This window comes from Phyllostomus discolor, chromosome 6 (genome assembly GCF_004126475.2).
Source record: "Phyllostomus discolor isolate MPI-MPIP mPhyDis1 chromosome 6, mPhyDis1.pri.v3, whole genome shotgun sequence".
NCBI classification, from domain to species: domain Eukaryota; kingdom Metazoa; phylum Chordata; class Mammalia; order Chiroptera; family Phyllostomidae; genus Phyllostomus; species Phyllostomus discolor.
The window spans coordinates 128,000,430-128,019,833 of record NC_040908.2 but is presented as its reverse complement, the minus strand read 5'-3'; the positions used below and the strand labels follow the sequence as shown (position 1 = coordinate 128,019,833).

Below are 19,404 nucleotides of genomic sequence, written 5' to 3'. Positions count from 1 at the left end.
AACCCACACATTGATGTTTCTCTCTCTCTCTCTCTATCTCACTCCCTTCCCTCTCTAAAAATAAATAAAATCTTAAAAAATATATAATGTATCTAAAATATTTCAAACTTAATATAAAAACACAGATTTTCTTTTTGTACTCAGCCTTTGAAATCCATGTATATTTTACACTTACAGAATATCTCAATTCAAACTAGCCACATTTCAAGTGCTTAATTGCCACATGTGGCTAATGGCTACCGTACTAGAGTTTAAAGTTCTGCCTAGACCGAGTGTACTCGGTGTTTCTGCATTAAACAGAGAAGGCCCGTCAGTCTGTAGCACTACTGTATACTCCCCCTACCCTCAAAGAACAATTTTGGAGAAAGCCCGTGAGGATTCAGCTAGACAGTGGGCACTCCCTTTAGATATCAGATCTAGACTATTGACCTAAATTGATCCCAAAATTGCTGAGTCAGCTTTTAGCAATCAGATCCGTAGTGCCTCAGTCAGACACATTTGACCTCGGCTATCTTGAGGTTGTTCTCTGGCCAGCAGAACACCCACTACAAAGACTTGAGATTTCACTAATCTGACAGCATCTTCCTAAGGCAGCCTGGAGGGGCCTGGGTGAATGAGAAGTTCTCTAGTTCTGTCCCTCTGGTTCTGGTTGGGACTGGGCACCACTTGTCAGTTGGGACTTAAAGGGGCTCCTTCCTGTCTTAGATTCCAGCATCAAGACTCATAGGAGAAAAATAACATAAAAATGCTGTTAATTAAAACATTTCCACACATAGACCATCTTTTAAAAATGTTTATGAAACAAACACGGAAGCAGAATTTGGAGTCCATACATAAAATCTCCTCATTGGAGCCAAGAACCAGAGGCCCAGAAAAGGGAATTTTTGGCCATAGTCATCAGCAAATCCGTAGTGGTTGTGATGAGCCCTCCATCCTTTACTGTATCCAGTAACTGAGAAATAGTTTAACTGAGGACACTGTGCCATCTCAAAAGCCCTCCTAAATTACCTGCGGAGGAGGAACGACACTGGAAAGATTGGTCAGCGCTGCCCGGAACTTTGCTGCCGCCATCCCCACCCTCTGGAATGCTAGGCCGAGGAGGCTACTGGGGCGGTTCTTTCGCCAATTCAAGGGCAGCAGGCTGGACCTGGGCGGCCAGGCCCCGGCGGGAGGCAAGCAGGGAGGCCACACTGTGCAGGCAGCTCCCAGAGACTGTTAGAAACCTTGCGGGGAATGGCATACGGGAGGCGCGTGGTGGCCGGTTATTCCCCTAAGTGCGAACACTACCCCCTGCCTTCCGATCCGGGCGCGCTTCCCGGGAAGAGATAATCGGCCAGTCCCACACCCGGCTCCACGCCTGCGCCGCCACAAGAGGCCGCCCTTTAGCAGCCCCTGCGGTTGAAGCTCCCTTCGGGCCCACAGGGGTCACAGGCCCCCCTCTGACACCCCCGACTGCCTGGGGGGGTCTCCACGGGCAGGAGACCTTCCCGCGACCGCTGCCTCTGCGCCCGGGAAGGATATCCTAGCGCCAGGAAGCTTTGCTGGGCCGAGGCTGTCCCCTAAAAGCGGTCCCCTTTGGTTCCCGGGCCCGAGGATATCCCTGGCCGGCGCCCGGACCGCGCAGCCTCGGACCCTTCGCACCCGGAACAGTTTCCGGGGCGGACGGTTTTCGTAGGTTACCCGGCGCGGCCGGTGACGCTAGGCCCAGGCGGAAGTGCAGGCGGAGGAGCCCGAACCGGGGGGGTTCGCGGCGGCTCCGGGCCGTGAGGGCTGCTGGGTCTGGCGGCGATGGCGACTCTGTGGGGAGGCCTCCTGCGTCTTGGCTCCTTGCTCAGCGTGTCCTGCCTGGCACTGTCCGTGCTGCTGCTGGTGCAGATGTCAGACGCCGCCAAGGTGAGTCCCGCTAAACCTGCGCTGCGGACTGGAGCTCCTCCTCTGCCCCAGCCTGGAGGGGGGGTCTCTCAACCTGCACTCGCCCCATTCCTTTCCTAGTCCGGACCGTCAGACTCCTCGCCTTACAGCCCTGGCTGTCCCCCACCCACCACCCTCCCTACTGCCCGACAGCCCTCTACCCCCAGCCCTGACACCCCGCCCTCCCTCACCTCCATCCAGCCCCGACAGTGCCCACCGCTTGGACAGCAACTCCTCCGTCTCTTTGGCATTTCCCTGCCCTGCCCTGACAGCCTCCACCCCAAACTGTATAACCTTTCCAATTCTGGGAGCCTTTAACTTAAACTTTCCACCCTGAAGCTCTGACAGCCTACCAACACCCTCCATCAGCCTCGTAGACCACTACCCCCAACCCCATTCTCTAGGCCAAAATGATGGAGAGCCCCCGTCTCACATAAGTCTTCCCTCTTAGGAGCTAACTCCTCTGAGCTCATCCCTGAGCAGATTCCCTCACCATTGTGTAAACCTGCCTCTTTTGGCAGCCTTCCTTCCCAATAGGACTTCCGGAGTCCTCACCAACCTAATATCCTCACCTAACTCCCTCCAGGACCTCTTGGCCCTTTTCTTGCCTCCTCTCTAACTTATAATGCAGTGAGTAAGGGAGGATCCAAACTATAGGAATAGGAGGCTGTGGCCTCTCTCCTGTTCCACTTCTTGGCTTTTCTAGTCCCCTGATGCTGCTTTCTAGCCCCCTTTGTCTGCCTACGCTCCAGACCTGCCCTGGCCCGGTACCTCTGTGCTTCCTCTTTGATGAGCTAGCATATTATTGGGGAAAATAGAAGGAATTCACGTTAGTGTGGTGGGAAAACAGAATGACATTTGCATTTTTTAAAATAGGAGCTTGAATCTTTAACATAATTTTTTAGATGAGGAGGAGAAGAGAGACATCGATTTGTTGTTCCACTTATTTATGCATTCATTGTTTGGTTTTTGTGTGTGCCCTGATCAAACCCACAACCTTGACATATCTGGACAGTGCTCTAACCAACTGAGCTACCCAGTCACAACCTCTGTAATATCTTTAAATATAAAGTCTGGGAAAGACAATTTATAGGCAGACAGATTAGGGGGTTTTGATTCGGGTTCTTTATCAGGGATTCTTTTTGAAACCTTCCCTACCTCCCACCAGAAATAGGGATAGCAGCAAGTCTCCTGACTGTCAAAACACTGTTGGCACCCTCTGCATATCTCTTGTCATCATTTTAGGCAGTGTATTGTAATCACATATTTATTTGTCAGTCTCCTTTATTAGGGCGTGTCCTAATGACAGGCAGGAACCATGTCTTGCACTTATCTGAATCTACCACATTGAGCACAAGTTCTGGCACAGAGAAAATGCTCACTAAATGGTTGCTGAATGAGTGAAAGGATTGTCAACAGCTCTGCCAGACATGTCATGTATAAGAGTAGTGGGCCTGGTCCTCTGGGACTAATGAGCCACTGCCTTCTCAGGTAGATTCCCGTTTGCTGAGGAAGCATCTCCTCCCTCTGTTCATGTGTTAGTCACATCTTCCCCCACCTTTTGAAATTTGCTTTATCCGTGGCTGTCCTCTCTGTCTACCAGGGATTGGAAGCAGTTTCCTGCAGAGGGTAGACCAAACCGATCTCAGCTAGACTCCAGCTACTTCCCTTAAATACTTTCTAGTTGCAACTGAGTGCCTCTAAAACTTCATCCCTTCCTTCCATAGGATAGGACTCTGGCCTAACCCCTTTCATCCATATCAATTAATGCCTTTCTACCTGAGCATGGAAGAATGGTGGATAGCAGAATTGTGACTTGTTTTTTGAGTAATTTTTAATTTGATTCTTGCCCATCCTTTTATAATCAATATTCTTATTTCTGAGCACAGCTATCCATGTACTGTGTCTTTCTACTGTCAGATAGGTGGTGATAACTTAGCACAATTTGTTATTTGATCCATAATGTGACTAATAACTTAGAGATCATGTATTAAATATTATTTTTAAATGATTTGTATCTCTCAAAGTTATTGAAAGTTTTAAGTGAATGGTTTTAGAATACTTGGCAGGCGGTGCTTAACAAAATGCACCGTATTTTGCCATGAATAATGTGCTCCAGTGCATAATGCACACCCACATTTTTGGCCCAAAGTTTCAGGGAAAAAACATCTTTCATTTTAATTTTTTAATTCAATCATTTATTTATATTTAGAAACCCAACCGATTATGGTATCCAGAGCATTATTTTGCATATGGGACCATTATTGCTTTCTAGAGTTAGACTTTTAATGCATAAACATAAATAAAAGAATTAAAAACATTTGTGTAGATACAGAATTAGTACTGCTCATATATAATGCACATCTTTATTTTTCCCTCAAAAACTTGGGCAAAAAAGTGCGCATTATACATGGCAAAATACACTATATGGTTCGTTTTTTAAAAAATATTGACGATAAACTATCAATAAGCTATATACCACGTTTCCATTTTGGTTGCAGAATTCCGGGGATGTCCGGTGTAAATGTATTTGTCCTCCCTATAAAGATATTCCGGGGCATATTTATAATAGGAACATATCCCAAAAAGATTGGTAAGTATTCTGGATTACTTAATTACCTGTCAGATTTCTTTCTGTGGTTGTCACTGTTAGCTCAGAATGTTTGTCCGTCCGACCTATTGTTTTCTTTTTAAGTATTTCTTCTACGCAAAAGTGTCAAATTCCATTTCCATGTGAAAAAGGGAGAGAAAGGCCCTGAGTACATGATGTAAACCTAAAGGAGTAGGGCCCAGCACTAAGTCCCAGGTAGGGTGGGCTTTCTCTAGATGGGGCTGAGTTTGTGCCACCTGCACTGCTTTCCTTTGCCCCCTTAGATTTTGGCCTGCCCTTTTGCTTTTCAGTGAAAGGTAAGCAGGCCTCATTTATCTGGGTTATAATTTTTACAAGTTATAGGTTTTGACACCATATTGCCAAATATAGTAGACTATGTTTAAAAGTGTCAGAGGCTCGGGAAGGAACAGGAATGAATCACGTACATCAGTTTCCCAGTTGGTATGCTGGGAATAGGCTATAGGCATGGTAAGCCATTGATCCATCCAGGCCTCAGGGTGATCAAGCAGGCCTGTGACGACTGGGATCCTGACTGGCTTGGCACCAGCAGCCCTCTCTGTCCATCTCAGGAGGCCTTATAAGTGTTCCATAAAATGATTGGGAAGCAGTGATTTTGTCACAGGATGATGGATGGGTTCCTTCCTGTGGAACTGTAATGTGTTCATGGTTTGTGACCACAGTGAACCAACACCAGGATAGGCATAGAAGAAAGATACCCCCAAATGCTATGTGCTTTCACATGTGCTTGATTTCACAGCCAAACAGCCTGTGAAGGTTTGAAAGCAAAATTAAATTCATTTGGTTACTATATTCCGAGCTGCCTTGGAAAAAAAAAAGGCAGCCCTTGAGCATATTTCATTTTTCTAATGCTATTGTCTATTCCCATTTTGGTTTAATCCAATATTTGATAAGTATGTTCTTGAGAACTTCCTGTGAACTTCCACATTCCACTTAAATAGTTTTTATATTGCAAAGTGATTTAGCTATATTTTTATAGGTTTTATATCAGCAAGTTATTTGATATGACACAAGAAAGCTCAAATAAGTTTTGAAGTTATTCCTATAAATTTTCAGAACATATTGAGCACTTATAGTTCATTCTCTTAACAGTAATAAGATGTCTGTTATTTGAGTGGCAGATGAAGTTGCTATTCCAGTGGTTAGCACTAATATTTTCACTGACTTTTTGTTATTCCAGGTTCAGACAGAACCACATGTCATTCATCCCTGGTTATTGGTCACAATGAGCAGTTGAAAACAAGGCATGTTTGGGATATTTGTCCCCCATCTCCCTGCTTCCTTCCTGCAGTTTAGCCATTTACTGAAGATAGGTTCCCAGTTGTCACTGAAAAGTTTTCGACTGGCAGAAGGGCAGGCAAGTTATGTTATGGCTTTGTGAGGCTTGCAATATCTGGCCTTAGATGTATCTCTACCTTCTGGCCTCCATTTTGTTCAGTTGTTAGCTTTAATTCTTCATTGACTTATGCTGCGTGACTTAAGAAAAGTTTGAGTTCTCTGGTTTGTGTTTAGGGTGTGATTTAAGGAGAAAAATGTCCTCCCTTTGGCACTAGGGGGCGGTGTTGCCTAGTTCCTAAAGGAATTAAGTTCTTTATCTGGGTTGTGTGTTCACACTGGCCAGTCAGACCAATCTTTCTGCTTCCTCTCCCACCCTGCACAACTTCTGCACAACACTCAAAATTTCTTCATTATTACACTGTTTTTTCTTCAAAAGAAACACTCAGTACCCAGTACTTAAATTCTTAAGTAATTCTTACATAGTATTACTAAGGCTTCCAAAGCAGAAATAGGAAACTAAATGGGAGATAAGTCTCATTTTCTTGAGGTTCAGAGAGATACATGGGGGCTGACCAAGGAGGCAGGAGCCCTGGATTCTCATCCTTTTAGCTAATAATTTACTCTCTGACCTTGTGCAGGTGACCTCTGAGAGTGTTGGGTTGGATGAGCTCTATTATTCTGAGATAGATACTTCTGTAATGAGATTTAGCTTTCTCTGTCCATTTGATGCTTGCATCCAGCTGGTTACATTCCTGCTCTTCTTGTATACTTTTGGAACAGATATCAAACACTTGTATGGTGTGGTTGTGGGACCTTACCCTTATTTGACATTCTACCATTGGAGACTTATGTTTTCATTATACACTGCCTTTGCTTAGATTACCTGCTCAGTATAACTGATTGAACTTTTATCACTTACATTATTTTGGGTTTTCTTCTTATGCCACAGCACAGAAGGAATGAAACAAACAAACAAAAAGTATGTTTTGATAGGGCAACAGGAAAGAATCAGCTTAGAGCATTGGGTGCGCCCAAGAAGAGCGGGTAGAGTGAGACAGGAAGCTGTAATAGAGTTTGTGTAGCCAGAAGTGCCTAAGGAAGAGATGACAAAAGGGAAGAAAATTGCCCTGCAGAAGGCAGAAAGAAAGAAAAGTGTGGCTACTTTTGCTGACGGTGATCAGAGTAGTAGGCTCTTATTAGCTAAGGATAGTAATAATTATTTCCTAGAATTGACAGAATTCTGGGAAAAGATTTTTTATGGAGTTGCTTTTTCATAAGCCATAAATAAGTAGCATGGAAACTGGGGAAAAATAAAAAAATCCAACAACAAAACGTTCAGCCTTTTATTTTTGATATGAGGTCCATCCAGAAAAAACCCTACCCAGGGTTGTTAATATGATGAAAGTGGTTTGTGCAACACCAGTGTAACCTGGCAGCTAAGGAGAGTAGACTGCAATGAACATGCATGAACAATGACGACTTAACTGTACTAGTCAGCAGGGGTGGTAGAAGCTGTTGAGCGAGCATGTGTACTGCCTGGCCGTCTCATTTGAAATGACGGAGTGAGTAGAGCAACAAATCTGCACCAAATTTTATGTTAAGCTTGAACCTTCCTCTGTGGAAACTATTGGGATGATTTAGAAGGCACAGCTTTGGTCAACTGGTCATTGGCAGCTTCATAAGACGATGCACCCGCTCATGCATCACCTCACTTGCAGAGGTTTTGGCAAAATAGCAAATCACCCAGGTGACTCAGACCCCCTGCAGCCCACATTTGCCATCCTGTGACTTCTGGCTTTTTCCAAAACTAAAATTACCTTTGAAAGGAAAGAAATTTCAGACCTTTGGTGAGATTCAGCAAATAGGATCATGTGTGCCGAAGGGTAGCGTACAACAGGGCAGCTGATGGCGACTGGGAGAACTGTGGAAGGTCCCAAGCGGTCTACTTTGAAGGGGACTGAGGCAACATTGTCCTATGTACGATGTTTCTGTATCTTGTGTCTTCTTTAATAAATGTCTGTTTTTCATATTACATGGCTGGTTACCTTCTGGACAGACCTCTTGCTTCTTCCAAGTAACCAGTTTTCATTTAAAAATATTTGTATTGTTCTAGTCCTTCTCCATGCTTTTTCAATAGACTTTTGCTCATTAAAACAAGTAATTATTTCTTATTGTAGTTTTGAATATTCAGATTTCAGAGTTTCAGAATTTACCAACTGTTAAGTGTGACTAGCCATTCATATACCACACTGTGGCAATTAAGAATGATGTTACTTAATTCCTAAAAGAGATCATCTCATATTTGAACAATGCTCCAGGTCACTTTAAATTATTTAAAGCAGTTTTGCTTGGTAACTGAACAAGTTTGAATATGACTCAATTTGCTGAGTAGTTTTTGATCCCATTTGGGACTTTTCAGTTACATTTTAAACAGTAGCACCTTTGAAAATAGTTACTACATAAGTGTCTTGATAGCTTCTTAGACTCTTAAATCTTACCAAATTGCTGATATGAAGAGAGAAAATGGTTTTACTTCCCTTATTTGTTCCTTATATTCTTTCACTGGGGAAGTTTAAGAACTATTCTGGATTCCAAGAAGGTCTTGGTCAGTGTGAGTAGAAAATCCAGTTAGACTTGAGCAGCATTTTACCCTTGTGTTTTTCAGTGATTGCCTTCACGTGGTGGAGCTCATGTCGGTGCGGGAGCCGGACATAGAAGCTTACTGTCTGCGCTGTGAGTGCAAATACGAGGAGAGAAGCTCTGTGACCATCAAGGTAAAAGAAAATCCACTTTTTCTGCTTCTGGAATAGTTCTTGGTGGTATTGAGACAAGAAAGAAAATTTGACATACAAGTTCTATTTTAGTTATTTAAACTACTGCTCTTCCCCACCACCCCTTTCCCCGCCTTTCTCATCTCCAACCCCCACCCCAAAAGAAATAATGGTTCTGCACTCTGCCTGCCTCATTGAGGTGTTTTATGGATTAATCAAGATACATTAGATAGGTGTGATGTGTGAATAGCACAAAAACGCCCTGTATGTGATTAGCATATCCCAGAAAAATATCCCGTCTTCTCTGTGGATCATACGTGCCAAAGGGTAGTTAGAGCAGCATGACTAGGCCCCTGTCCTACCCTCTCAGCCCTTGGAAAAAATTATATATATAGTGACTGTTCTATTCTAGAAACATGACTTCTGGATTTTAAGATTTCCTTTATTTGCCATAGGAAATGGAAGGTAGATCATTTTGATCACCATTTTGACCTCTAGTGAGTTCAGTTACTCTATTGTTGTTCTTTTCCCCAATTTGTTTTTATATGGAGCTTCCTATTTCTTTCCCCAAAAGATGCCTCATAGGGAATGTGGACATGGTCAGCTGTAACAGTTAGGAAGATTTCTGTCAGCACATGGATTTAAGATCTTAAGAAAATCACTAGGCCGTAACATATTTTTGTACATCTAAAATAATCTTAAAGAGTAGTCTGTTGAAATCATCTGCATACATTTTCTGTTGGGGTTCCTTTAATTGTCTTCACAGCACTAGGACATGGTATTCAGGTGCTGTCAGTGCCATCAGTGGTGACAAATGACTGGCAGTGAGTGAAAATGAAGTTTTGGAGCCTTACAAAAAAATCACAAAGACAAAGGCCTTCTTTCCTTTATTCTTTACTACTTTGGTGAAGAGCTGAGTTTGTTTCTTATGTAGGAATCAGGTTTGTATAGAAATCCTTTATGCATAGCAGATAGATCAGTCTTCACTGTGGCTTTACTATTATTATATAAAATTCTAATTTCTTGGCTTAAACAGAGATGTAACTTACTTTCAATTTCCTTTAGGTTACCATTATAATTTATCTGTCCATTTTGGGCCTTCTCCTTCTGTACATGGTGTACCTTACTTTGGTTGAGCCCATCCTGAAGAGACGCCTGTTTGGACACTCACAGTTAATACAGAGCGATGACGATGTTGGGGTAAGTTCTCAGCATGCCCTCGCTACACCTGATGATGCCCTTTGTCATCATCATGGTGTGATACATATGTTCGTGTGCTGGAGCAGATCGTCAACTAGGGAAGCTGAAGACAACCCTAAATTTAGAATTTGTCTCTTTATGAGGAAATTGCTTTGGAAAGCCATAAATATGGTGGTTTAAACTGATGGTGCTTTTTGAGTGTGTTATACAAGGCCTTGCTCTTCAGTACCCAGGGCACAGTTTCATTGCCTTTGCCTGTTTATATTGAAAGAAGCATCTGAGACAGTTTTCTCCCCAAGCTCCTGCCTGAACACCTTTCCTGTCAGCATCACCAAATATCTTAGGAGATAAAGAGGCTTTAGTGAAGGAAGCATGAAGACTGTACTGTTCTTTTCTTAATGAAGTACAGCTTGATAACCTGCTGATGTTTTGTATATCCTGTTATCCTATTTTAAAAAAACCTGTGATCTTGATCTCTAGAGAAAAATAAAACCGTCACTCCAGATTATCTTCCTATCTTTAAAACACATTTATATTTTTATATCCAGTTGGCATAATCAGGGTATAAGTTGTTTTGTGTTCTGCTTTTTGTGTTAACATTACTTCATTGAAAAATGTCTAGAAATTGACGTACTCCACAAACTTGTTATTCAGTTTAGCATAGAGAAATATATTGTTTGTTTTGTCATTATCCTGTTTGGGCTTGTTTCCAAATTTTCATTATATATATATTTTAGAAATTACTTTTGCCCTGGCTGGTGTGGCTCACTGGATTGAGTACCGGCCTACCAACCAAAGGGTCACTGGTTCCATTCCCAGTCAGAGCACATGCCTGGGTTGCGGGGCCACCCAGGTCCCTAGTTGGGGCCATGTGAGACGCAACCGCACACTCATGTTTCTCTCCCTCTTTCTCCCTTCCCTTCCCCTCTGTCTAAAAATAAATAAATAAAAATCTTTTTAAAAAATAGAAATTATTTTTTATCTTGGATTACTTTTTTTGGACTATGTTTCTCAAAATGGATAAAATTCAGTTGAGTTTCAAGAACCAGTTCCAAAGCTAAAGCCAGAGTGAACCCTTGCTAACCACAGTGAGAAGTCCTTTTGCTCTTACATGGCCTGTGGACCTTTTGGTAAAAGATGGAAAAGGGGGTCCTGATGGATGGCCTGACTCATGAATATAAATGAAGTCTGCTTTTTGATCAATATGTTGTTGTCTCATGAATATCAGTTACGAATATTCAACTTATTGGGGGAAGATTTTTTTTTGTCAAGAGCTTTCATAGAAACACCTCTATTTACCTCTTTTTCCCTTGTTTCTTTTATACATTTATCCAATACAAAATGAATAACTTTTCATTATCAGGTACTGTGCTAGATATGAGCAATGAAGAGGTGAATAGAACAGAAACGGGCATGTACAAGAAATGACAAATAATAGTTTGTTTATTCCTTTTATTTTTAATTATTTAAGAAATGCCTATCTATTTTTTAAGAATTTCAGGAGGAGACTTAACAGGCTGGGATAAAGGTTAAGACTAGGGTCTGGAATGGTAAAAATCAGACATAGTGAGGCAGGTGGGGTAAGAGAGCTAGATAGACAGGAGGTTACGTACCAGGAACATGAGAGACTCAGGTATTGTTCCCTTGCTAATTCACACATTACAGGGTTTTCTCAGCCTCCTTTAGGTTGGGTAAGTCTTTGCTGTAGGGGTTGCCCTGTTCATTAGTAAGATATTTAGCAGCATCCCTGGCCTCTACCCATTAGATGTCAATAGCATCTTCATCCCAATCATGACAATCAGAAGTGTCTGGAGACATAGTCAAATGTTCCTGGGGAGCAGGATCACCTCCAGTTGAGAACTACTAACATGAAAATGTTATGTATCAAAGGCCATATAAACCATTTCATTGTAAGGCACATAGATAAAAAGTCTGACTTAAATTACATCACTTACAGTATTAAATATCTGGTTCCTGATTTTAAGAATAGATAATATCAATGTAATACACAAATAACATAAAAGAAATGGATGCACAAATGTGTAGATAAAAACATGTAGGAAAGGCATTTGATTGGTGGGATCGTGTGCTCGGTAACCTTTTCATTCACCAATGATGATTGCTCCGTGTGTAAGCTGACCATTTGAGAACACTGTTTTTGAGGCCTGGCTGAATCTTGGATATATTAAACTGATTGTGGGCAGAGAGAGGTTTTCTCTCTCTGAGACCAGAGTTGTGAATTTATGGCAACAATTCTGTATAAAAAGAAGGTAAATTAAAATTTCTACAGTTGTTAGCTAAGATAAGAGCACTTTACTACTTATGTGCTTTAAAAAGTGCTTTTGTTAAATTCTAAGTTAAATTGTTTTAATTGTTTAGATTTTTGCTCAGTGTGGACCATTTTAAATCAAGTGAGAGTTAGTACAAAGTGGTTACAAAGCTCATTGTAAGCAGTCACACTGTTTACTGTATATATATCCATGACACATCATTGCTATTATCAAAGCATTACATTAAAACATGTTTTGTATTTATTGTAATTTTATCAGGTGTAAAAGGACAAACATAAAAAGGTTAACTCTCTATTTGCATTCTTCTCAAGTTCATGACCACTAGTTCAGTCCTGTTCTGATAGGTGGAGAACCAAAGGGATTACTGATTTGTTTAGTCCTTTAAATTTTTCCTTAAGAAGATGTTTCTCCCCCTACCTTGAAGAGTAGGTAGCAGGACTATGAAATTGAGAGGTGCTCTGCTGATCAAGTCCTTCTTTCCAGTCTTGTTTATGTCAAAACAAATCAATGGAAGTAATATTTTATATACAAGTTCATCACCATATCCCTATAGCATCATTTTAATCTACCTGAACAAAATCAGTGTGTTTAGACAATATGACACCAAGTCAAGGTTAGGTGAGCTAAGTCTTAGTGTTTATGCCAATAAGTTAGGTGACCTTGGATCAGTTTATTTCCTCATGGGAAACCAAGGAAGCCTACAAATTTAGCCTTCCCCGTTCTTCACTTTTTCCACTTCTCTTTATTTCTTATATCTTCAGTACATTTTTAACTTTATGAAATTGTTTTTATTATTTTCACTTGAAGATTAAAAGTAAGAAAATAGGGTTTGCACAGCTGTTACCTAAATTAAGTGAAAAGTTGAGGAGTTTTGGTAAAGAAGGCGGGGAGGGGGGAGGGAGGGGGGGGGAGGAAGGGAAAGGAAAGGGGGGAGAAATCCTTTATAGAAAACCCTTTGATGTAAATTATGTACCATGTCTTGGTTGTAAAAAGAAGACCAGGTGTTCTGACACCACATGGTTACAGTTGTGTCTAGTTATACTGTTGTGTACAGCTTTCTGTAGACATGCTGGCTCCTGCCCCAGGTGTATAATAGAGCTTTTGCAAACATGCACAGCGAAACAGTGTTGTTCTGTACTAGAGGCAAAGTTTAGTTTAAGAGGTACAACTTACGACTTGTATATCCTGTGTTGGAATATGTACAAGCTTTGCTAACCAGGGTTTGGAAAAAGAGATCAAGGAAAAGGCAGATAAATTAGTTTTCAATGCTTTTTTGTCATTTAGACAGCTGTGTTTATATCTCACTCATAGATAGATTAGCTCTCCTGTGTGATGACCACAAACACCAGGCGCCTCGGTGTACTTTGACCAGGATAGGTTGGTTTTTCTACACAGAGACCTGGGTGAGGCTTCAGTAGCCTTTTTCCTAAGGTGGCCACTGACACGGAAGCCACTGGATGCTCAGCATCCAAAGATTCGAGTCTTTATCAAATAGAAAATCTGCAGTAATAATTCCTCACTCTCCTTGGTAACAGAGGGTAATTTTAGGATTTGAGCTGTGTCTCTTTCCATTACAGACTGGGGAAGGGGTAAGCCAGGCCACTTAATGCATGTATTGAGGGTGCAGGGAGAGATTAAAATCAACCAAGATCCTGTCAACTCATGTCCCAGGTGAATGTGGCCCCAAGCTGGAAAGTAACAATTCCAATATAATGGGAGTCAGTTAATTACAAGATGGGTCTTTCCTCTGCCATAGATTAGCTATATAGTATTGAATAAAGCCAACAAAATTCCTATCTTCTGTGTCTGTAGCATATAGATATTAACATGAAAATAGATTTCCTTTCCCCTACCTGTTAGGGAAGCTTTCTTTAATATACATGATCAAGGTCTTTATCTTGGATCCCTGCTTCTTAAGGGAAATGTCTTTGTAGATAGTGACCCATGGGAACATTACACAAGTACCTCCTCATCACTTATGCCACTTGCATCACCTCCTTCTGCAGCTGAGTTCATCCCACTTCCGGCAGTTGAGTGCCTCGGAGTGCTTGGGCAAATGGATGTTCTGTTCTATGGGAAGTCCCGCTGCTTCTGCCTCTGTGGCTGGATAACTGCTGTTTTCTGTGCATGTTTTACACTGATTATGCCATCTCTTATGTTCTCCATTCTTGAACTTTCAGGATCACCAGCCTTTTGCAAATGCCCACGATGTGCTGGCCCATTCCCGCAGTCGAGCTAATGTGCTGAATAAGGTAGAGTATGCCCAGCAGCGCTGGAAGCTTCAAGTTCAAGAGCAGCGAAAATCTGTCTTTGACCGTCATGTTGTGCTCAGCTAACTGAGAATCAGATTCAAGGTAACTAGAAAGCAACAAGGCAGACAACTGGACAAAATTGACTGAGTTTTCCTGGATTTTGTTTTATACCCTGTTGATTTCACCAACTCTTGCTGGGAAGTTCAAAACCTGAAACAAAAACGTGCTTCGTGTTTTCTTTTGTTGTTAACATAGTAAGAGACATTTTTTAAAGCTCACACCAAGTCAGCCAATAAACGTTTTCCTATTTGTGACATTTACAAATAAAAATAAGTCTGCTTGTAAATTATGTTGAAATCCTTCCCCTGGAACAAGCATTCTCTTTTCCACCACAGTTTTAACTTGCTTTTCAAGATAATTTTCAGGTGTGTTGTTTTTGCTGCTGCTGTTGTTGTGTTGTTTTTGGCAGGGAGAAAAGGGATGTGTGGGAACTGCTTAACATAACTTTTCTCAAGTCACTTTACTAAAGAATCTTTTGTAAATAGACTTTACCTTATATTTTCACGTTTCATTTCTATCTCGCAGTGTAGCCAGCCTCATCAAAGCCCTGACCTAACCCCTTTGAATTTTGCACTGACTGTATTGTCTAGGTGTCTGGTTGGCATGTGGCTGCACTTCATGGTAAACTAGATCTGAAATGCCTGGTGGCACGTCATCCGATGCAGATCTTCTTTAAGTGCTGTGGTGTGTGATGTGATGTGCCCTGGAACACACTGGCCATTTGCTACTTCACTGTAATGACTAACCATAGTCTTGGCATGTGTTGTCTTTCTCATCCCTCATATCTTTAAGGATGAATCCTAAGGACTTGGATACTTGCAATAAAGAACTTTTAAACCCAGCCTTGCTGGATTGATGACATTCACATGTTTGTCAGCCTTTCTGGTCAGGTTGAGAGGCAGGTTTGAGCTCTGGCACGTGCGGCTTTGGACAAGCACCAGAGTTCTATGTGCCTCCCTCCGAAAGGTGGAATGGTCAGTGGATAACTGGTTTTTTCCTTCCTATGTCTTCTTTGGAATGGAACAATAAAAATAATTTTGAACACCTACCAGTGTATCTATGTCTCTTAACTTTTCTCTCCTCCCTCTTTTGCTCTATGACGGATTTAAAATGGAAAGGCATTTTGTACCCCGTTGTCAAACTCCCATTTTAGACCAGTCTAATCATAAAACATTGGTTCAAATTGTGTGAGAGTGTGTGTGTGTGTGTGTGTGTATGCCAAGGGAGAAAGAGAGAGAAGATGTACAGGTATTAAGATGGGTCTCTGAAAGTATACAAAAAGCATTTTGATAAATTGAGAGATTTACAATGTATGAACAAATGCTTGTTCTAAGAAATTCTTGGCAAAAATTATTAGAATTAAGTTATATTGAATTCATAAGTATAAGGCTTTAGGAGCTATTAATGGGTTTTTTGGTTAGTAAAAAAAAACAAACAATTTTTCAGACCTACGAAACTAACCTAAAATTATTGATTTTATTTGTGAGTATTAAAAGATTTCTAAGTTCAACTACAACTGAGTGAAATTTATACCAGGGATTCAAGACTGGTTAAATATTCCAAAACCAGTTACTAAAGCCTATCACATCAACAGGCTAGAGAAGGAAAATGAAATGATCTTATCAATAGACGCAGAAAAAGCATTTGGCGAAATTCAACACCCTTTATGAAAAATTCTCAGTAAACTAGGAATAGAAGAGAACTTTCTCATCCTGACAAAGAATATCTACAAAAACCCACAGCTAACATACTTAATGGTGAAAAGCTAGGAGCATTCCTGCTAAGATGCAGAACAAGGCAAGGAGTCCTCGCCACTCCTTTGCAGCATCACACTGCAAATCCTAGCTAATGCAGTAGACAGGAAATAAGAGGTATGTACTTTGGGAAGGTAGAAATAGTCTGTCTTCCAGATGAAACAATCGTCCATGTAGAACATCCAAAAGAATCACAAAACAAAACCAAAAAACCTCCTGGAAGTAATGATTATAAAAAGGTTGTAGGATAGCAAGCAAATATTCAGAAGATAATTGCCCTCCTATGTACTAACAATGAACATGTGAAATTAGAAACAACACCATTTACCAGTACCAGTCCCCTGAAGGCTATAGGTATAAATCTAAGAGAATAGGCACAAAATATATATGATGAAAACTACAAAACTGATGAAAGAAGTCATCAGAGGAACTAAGTAAATGGAGAGATGTTCCATGTCCGTGGATAGGAAGACTCAATACTGTCAAGATGCCAGTTCTCCATTTGATCTATAGATTCAATACAATCCCTGTCAAAGTCCCAGCAAGTTATTTTCTGTGTTTCGACACACTGATTCTAAAGCTTACATCAAGAGGCAAAAGACCCAGAAAAGCCAACACAATATGAACAGAGAAGTAAAAAGAGAGGACTGGCACTGTCTGACTCAAAGACTTCACCTAAAACTATTGTAATCAAGTCAGTGTTGTGGTACCAGCAGAATAATAGATCAATAAAATAGAATATGGAGCCCACAAATAGACCCATACAAATGCAGCCAGCTAACTTTTGACAAAGAAACAGGCAATACAATGGAGAAGTCTTTTCAACAAATGATGTTGGGATATCTGGACATGTATGTGTAAAAACAAAGGAATGAAGCTAGATGTAGATAGATCCTTCAAAATACTAACTCAAAGTGGATCACAGGCCTGACTAAAACACAGAACTATAAACATCTATAACAGGAGAAAAGCTGTCTTTGGCAATGACTTTTCAGATAAAACAGCCCTGGCTGGTGTAGCTCAATGGCTCAGTGGATTGAGGGTGGGCCTGCGAACCAAAGGGGTGCTGGTTTGATTCCCATTTGGGGCACATGCTTGGGTTGTGGGCCAGGTCCCCGGTTGGGGACACATGAAGGACAACCACACCTTGATGTTTCCTTCCCTCTCTTTCTGCTTCCCTTCCCTTCTCTCTAAAAATAAATAAATAAAATCTTAAAAAACACCAAAAGCACAAACCATGAAAGAAAGAATTGGTAAGCTGGACTTCCTTAAAATTAAAAACTTCTGCTCTGAGAGATATTGTCAAGAGAAGGAGAAGACAGGCCACAAACTAGGAGAAAATATTTGCAAAAGACATTTGATAAAGTACTATTATCCAAAATATACAAAGACCTCAAAACTCAACAGTAAGACAACTTGATTAACAAAAGGTCCAAAGACCTGAACAGACACCTCACCAAAGAAGATACACCCTGGCTGGTGTGGCTCAGTGGATTGAGCGTGGGCTGCAAACCAAAGTGTCACAGGTTCGATTCCTAGTCAGGACACATGCTTGGGTTGCCATGACCCCCAGCAACTGCACATTGATGTTTCTCTCTCTCTTTCTCCCTCCCTTCCCTCTCTAAAAATAAATAAATAATATCTTTTTAAAAAAGAAGATATACAGATAGCAAATAATCATGTGAAAAGGCTCCACATCATACCTTCCCAAGGAAATACAAAAAAAAAACACAAGATACCACCACACACCCATCAGAACAACCAAAACCCAGAACTTGGGTACCACCAAATGCTGGTGCAATGGGAACTCTTGTTCATTGCTGCAGAAATGCAAAATGGTACAGCCACTCTGGAAAACAGTTTGACATTTTCTTCAAAAACTGAACATACCCTTACTGTAAGATCCAGCAATCACATTTGTTGGTATTTACCTAAATGAGTTGTACCCACACAAGAACTTGCACATGAGTATTTACGGTAGCTTTATTTGTAATTGCCAAAACTTGGAAGCAACCAAGACGTCCTTCAGTAAAGGAATAGGTAAGTAGAGTACACCCAGACAGAGCAATATTCAGCACTAAAAAGGAACAATCTATCAAACCATAAAAAAAAAGTACCCAGAGAATCTTAAATGCATATTACTGAGTAAAGAAGCCAATTTGAAAAGGCCATATATGGTATAATTTCAACTATATGATATCCTGGAAAAGGCAAAACTGGTAGGGACTTAAGAGTTGGAAAATTTTAGTTTTAAGTAATAGCTAATAAACTTGTAATCAATGCATGTAGAAGCTTTTGTTCCAGTAACTGAAGGTATGACCCACCCTGACTTCAGGAGACACTAAGCAGTCCCACCCACCTTTGTTCCTCAGAAGGACTGCAAAGCAACTCAAGATGCTATCTGAGCCATTGTGCTCCAGGGTGAGATGACCACTGCCTGATGCACAGCTGAAGACCACCCCCAGTTCGAGAATGCTGCAGTTGGTTTTTTTTCACCCAATGAACTTTTCCCTGAATTCCAAACCCCTTACCTACACTTTGTTCTCCTTCTAAAAAGGGCCATTTTAAATGGAATTAGATGGTCTGTTAGGGTATGAACCTGACATCTCAGATCGCTGGCCATCTGAATAAAGTGCCCATAAAGATTCAATTGCTGTCATTGCTTATTGGGTTTGGTAGTGACAGGCAGCTCAAACTCCAGTGTCTTTTCTGGTTTCAAAACTATGGAGGCAGTAAAAAAGTAGTGGTTGTCAGATATTGGAGGGAGGGAGGGATGAATAGGTGCAACACAGGGGCTTTTTAGCAGTGAAAGTATGCTGTATGATTCTATATGATACATACTACGATTTTGTTAAAACTCAATGTGCAACCCTATGCAAATGGAGCAAACCTATGTAAACCATGGGCTTGGGGTGATAATGACCTGTCAGTACAGTTTCATCAGTTGTCACAAGTGTATTTGGGGTGGGACGTTGGTAGTGGGGAGGGTGTGTGTTGGGGGCAGGAGCTATATGGGAACTCTCTATTTTCTGCTCAGTTTTGCTGTGCATCTGAAATTGCTCGGACAAAAGTACAGTCTATTTAAAAGGGGAAAAAGTAATAGGTATTTTAATAAACTATAGGTTCATATTGAATCTCATATTGAACTATAGGTTCAATCGCTATTTAATCACTATTTAAAAGAATATTGACCAATATTGGCACATTATGAGATTATTACTTACAGGTATTTTTCATGAATAATTTGATAAAAAATCA

At 41.0% G+C, this 19,404-nt stretch overlaps 1 protein-coding gene across 3 annotated transcripts; it reads left to right on the top strand.

Annotated features, from left to right (window-relative positions):
• Positions 1 to 1,396: 1,396 nt before the first annotated feature.
• On the top strand, positions 1,397 to 15,438 carry TMEM9B (TMEM9 domain family member B). Of its 3 annotated transcripts, XM_028516981.2 has the most exons (5): positions 1,397 to 1,893; positions 4,413 to 4,504; positions 8,484 to 8,592; positions 9,655 to 9,789; positions 14,261 to 15,438. In XM_028516981.2, the coding sequence occupies exons 1-5, from the start codon at positions 1,789 to 1,791 to the stop codon at positions 14,414 to 14,416; spliced, it is 597 nt and encodes a 198-aa protein (XP_028372782.1). In that variant the 5' UTR covers positions 1,397 to 1,788; the 3' UTR covers positions 14,417 to 15,438. The 3 variants fall into 3 exon arrangements, with proteins under 3 accessions (XP_028372782.1, XP_028372781.1, XP_028372784.1); XM_028516980.2 differs by lacking the exon at positions 14,261 to 15,438 and having other exon boundaries at positions 1,486 to 1,893; positions 9,655 to 10,359; XM_028516983.2 differs by lacking the exon at positions 4,413 to 4,504 and having other exon boundaries at positions 1,507 to 1,893.
• The last annotated feature ends 3,966 nt before the right edge of the window (positions 15,439 to 19,404 follow it).

Excerpts from the sequence above, each read along its gene's own strand:
- TMEM9B (XM_028516980.2), top strand. The coding sequence starts at position 1,789 with ATGGCGACTCTGTGGGGAGGCCTCCTGCGTCTTGGCTCCTTGCTCAGC. Across the intron at positions 1,894-4,412 it reads AGATGTCAGACGCCGCCAAG|AATTCCGGGGATGTCCGGTG; the intron begins GTGAGTCCCGCT and ends TTTTGGTTGCAG. Across the intron at positions 4,505-8,483 it reads AACATATCCCAAAAAGATTG|TGATTGCCTTCACGTGGTGG; the intron begins GTAAGTATTCTG and ends TGTGTTTTTCAG.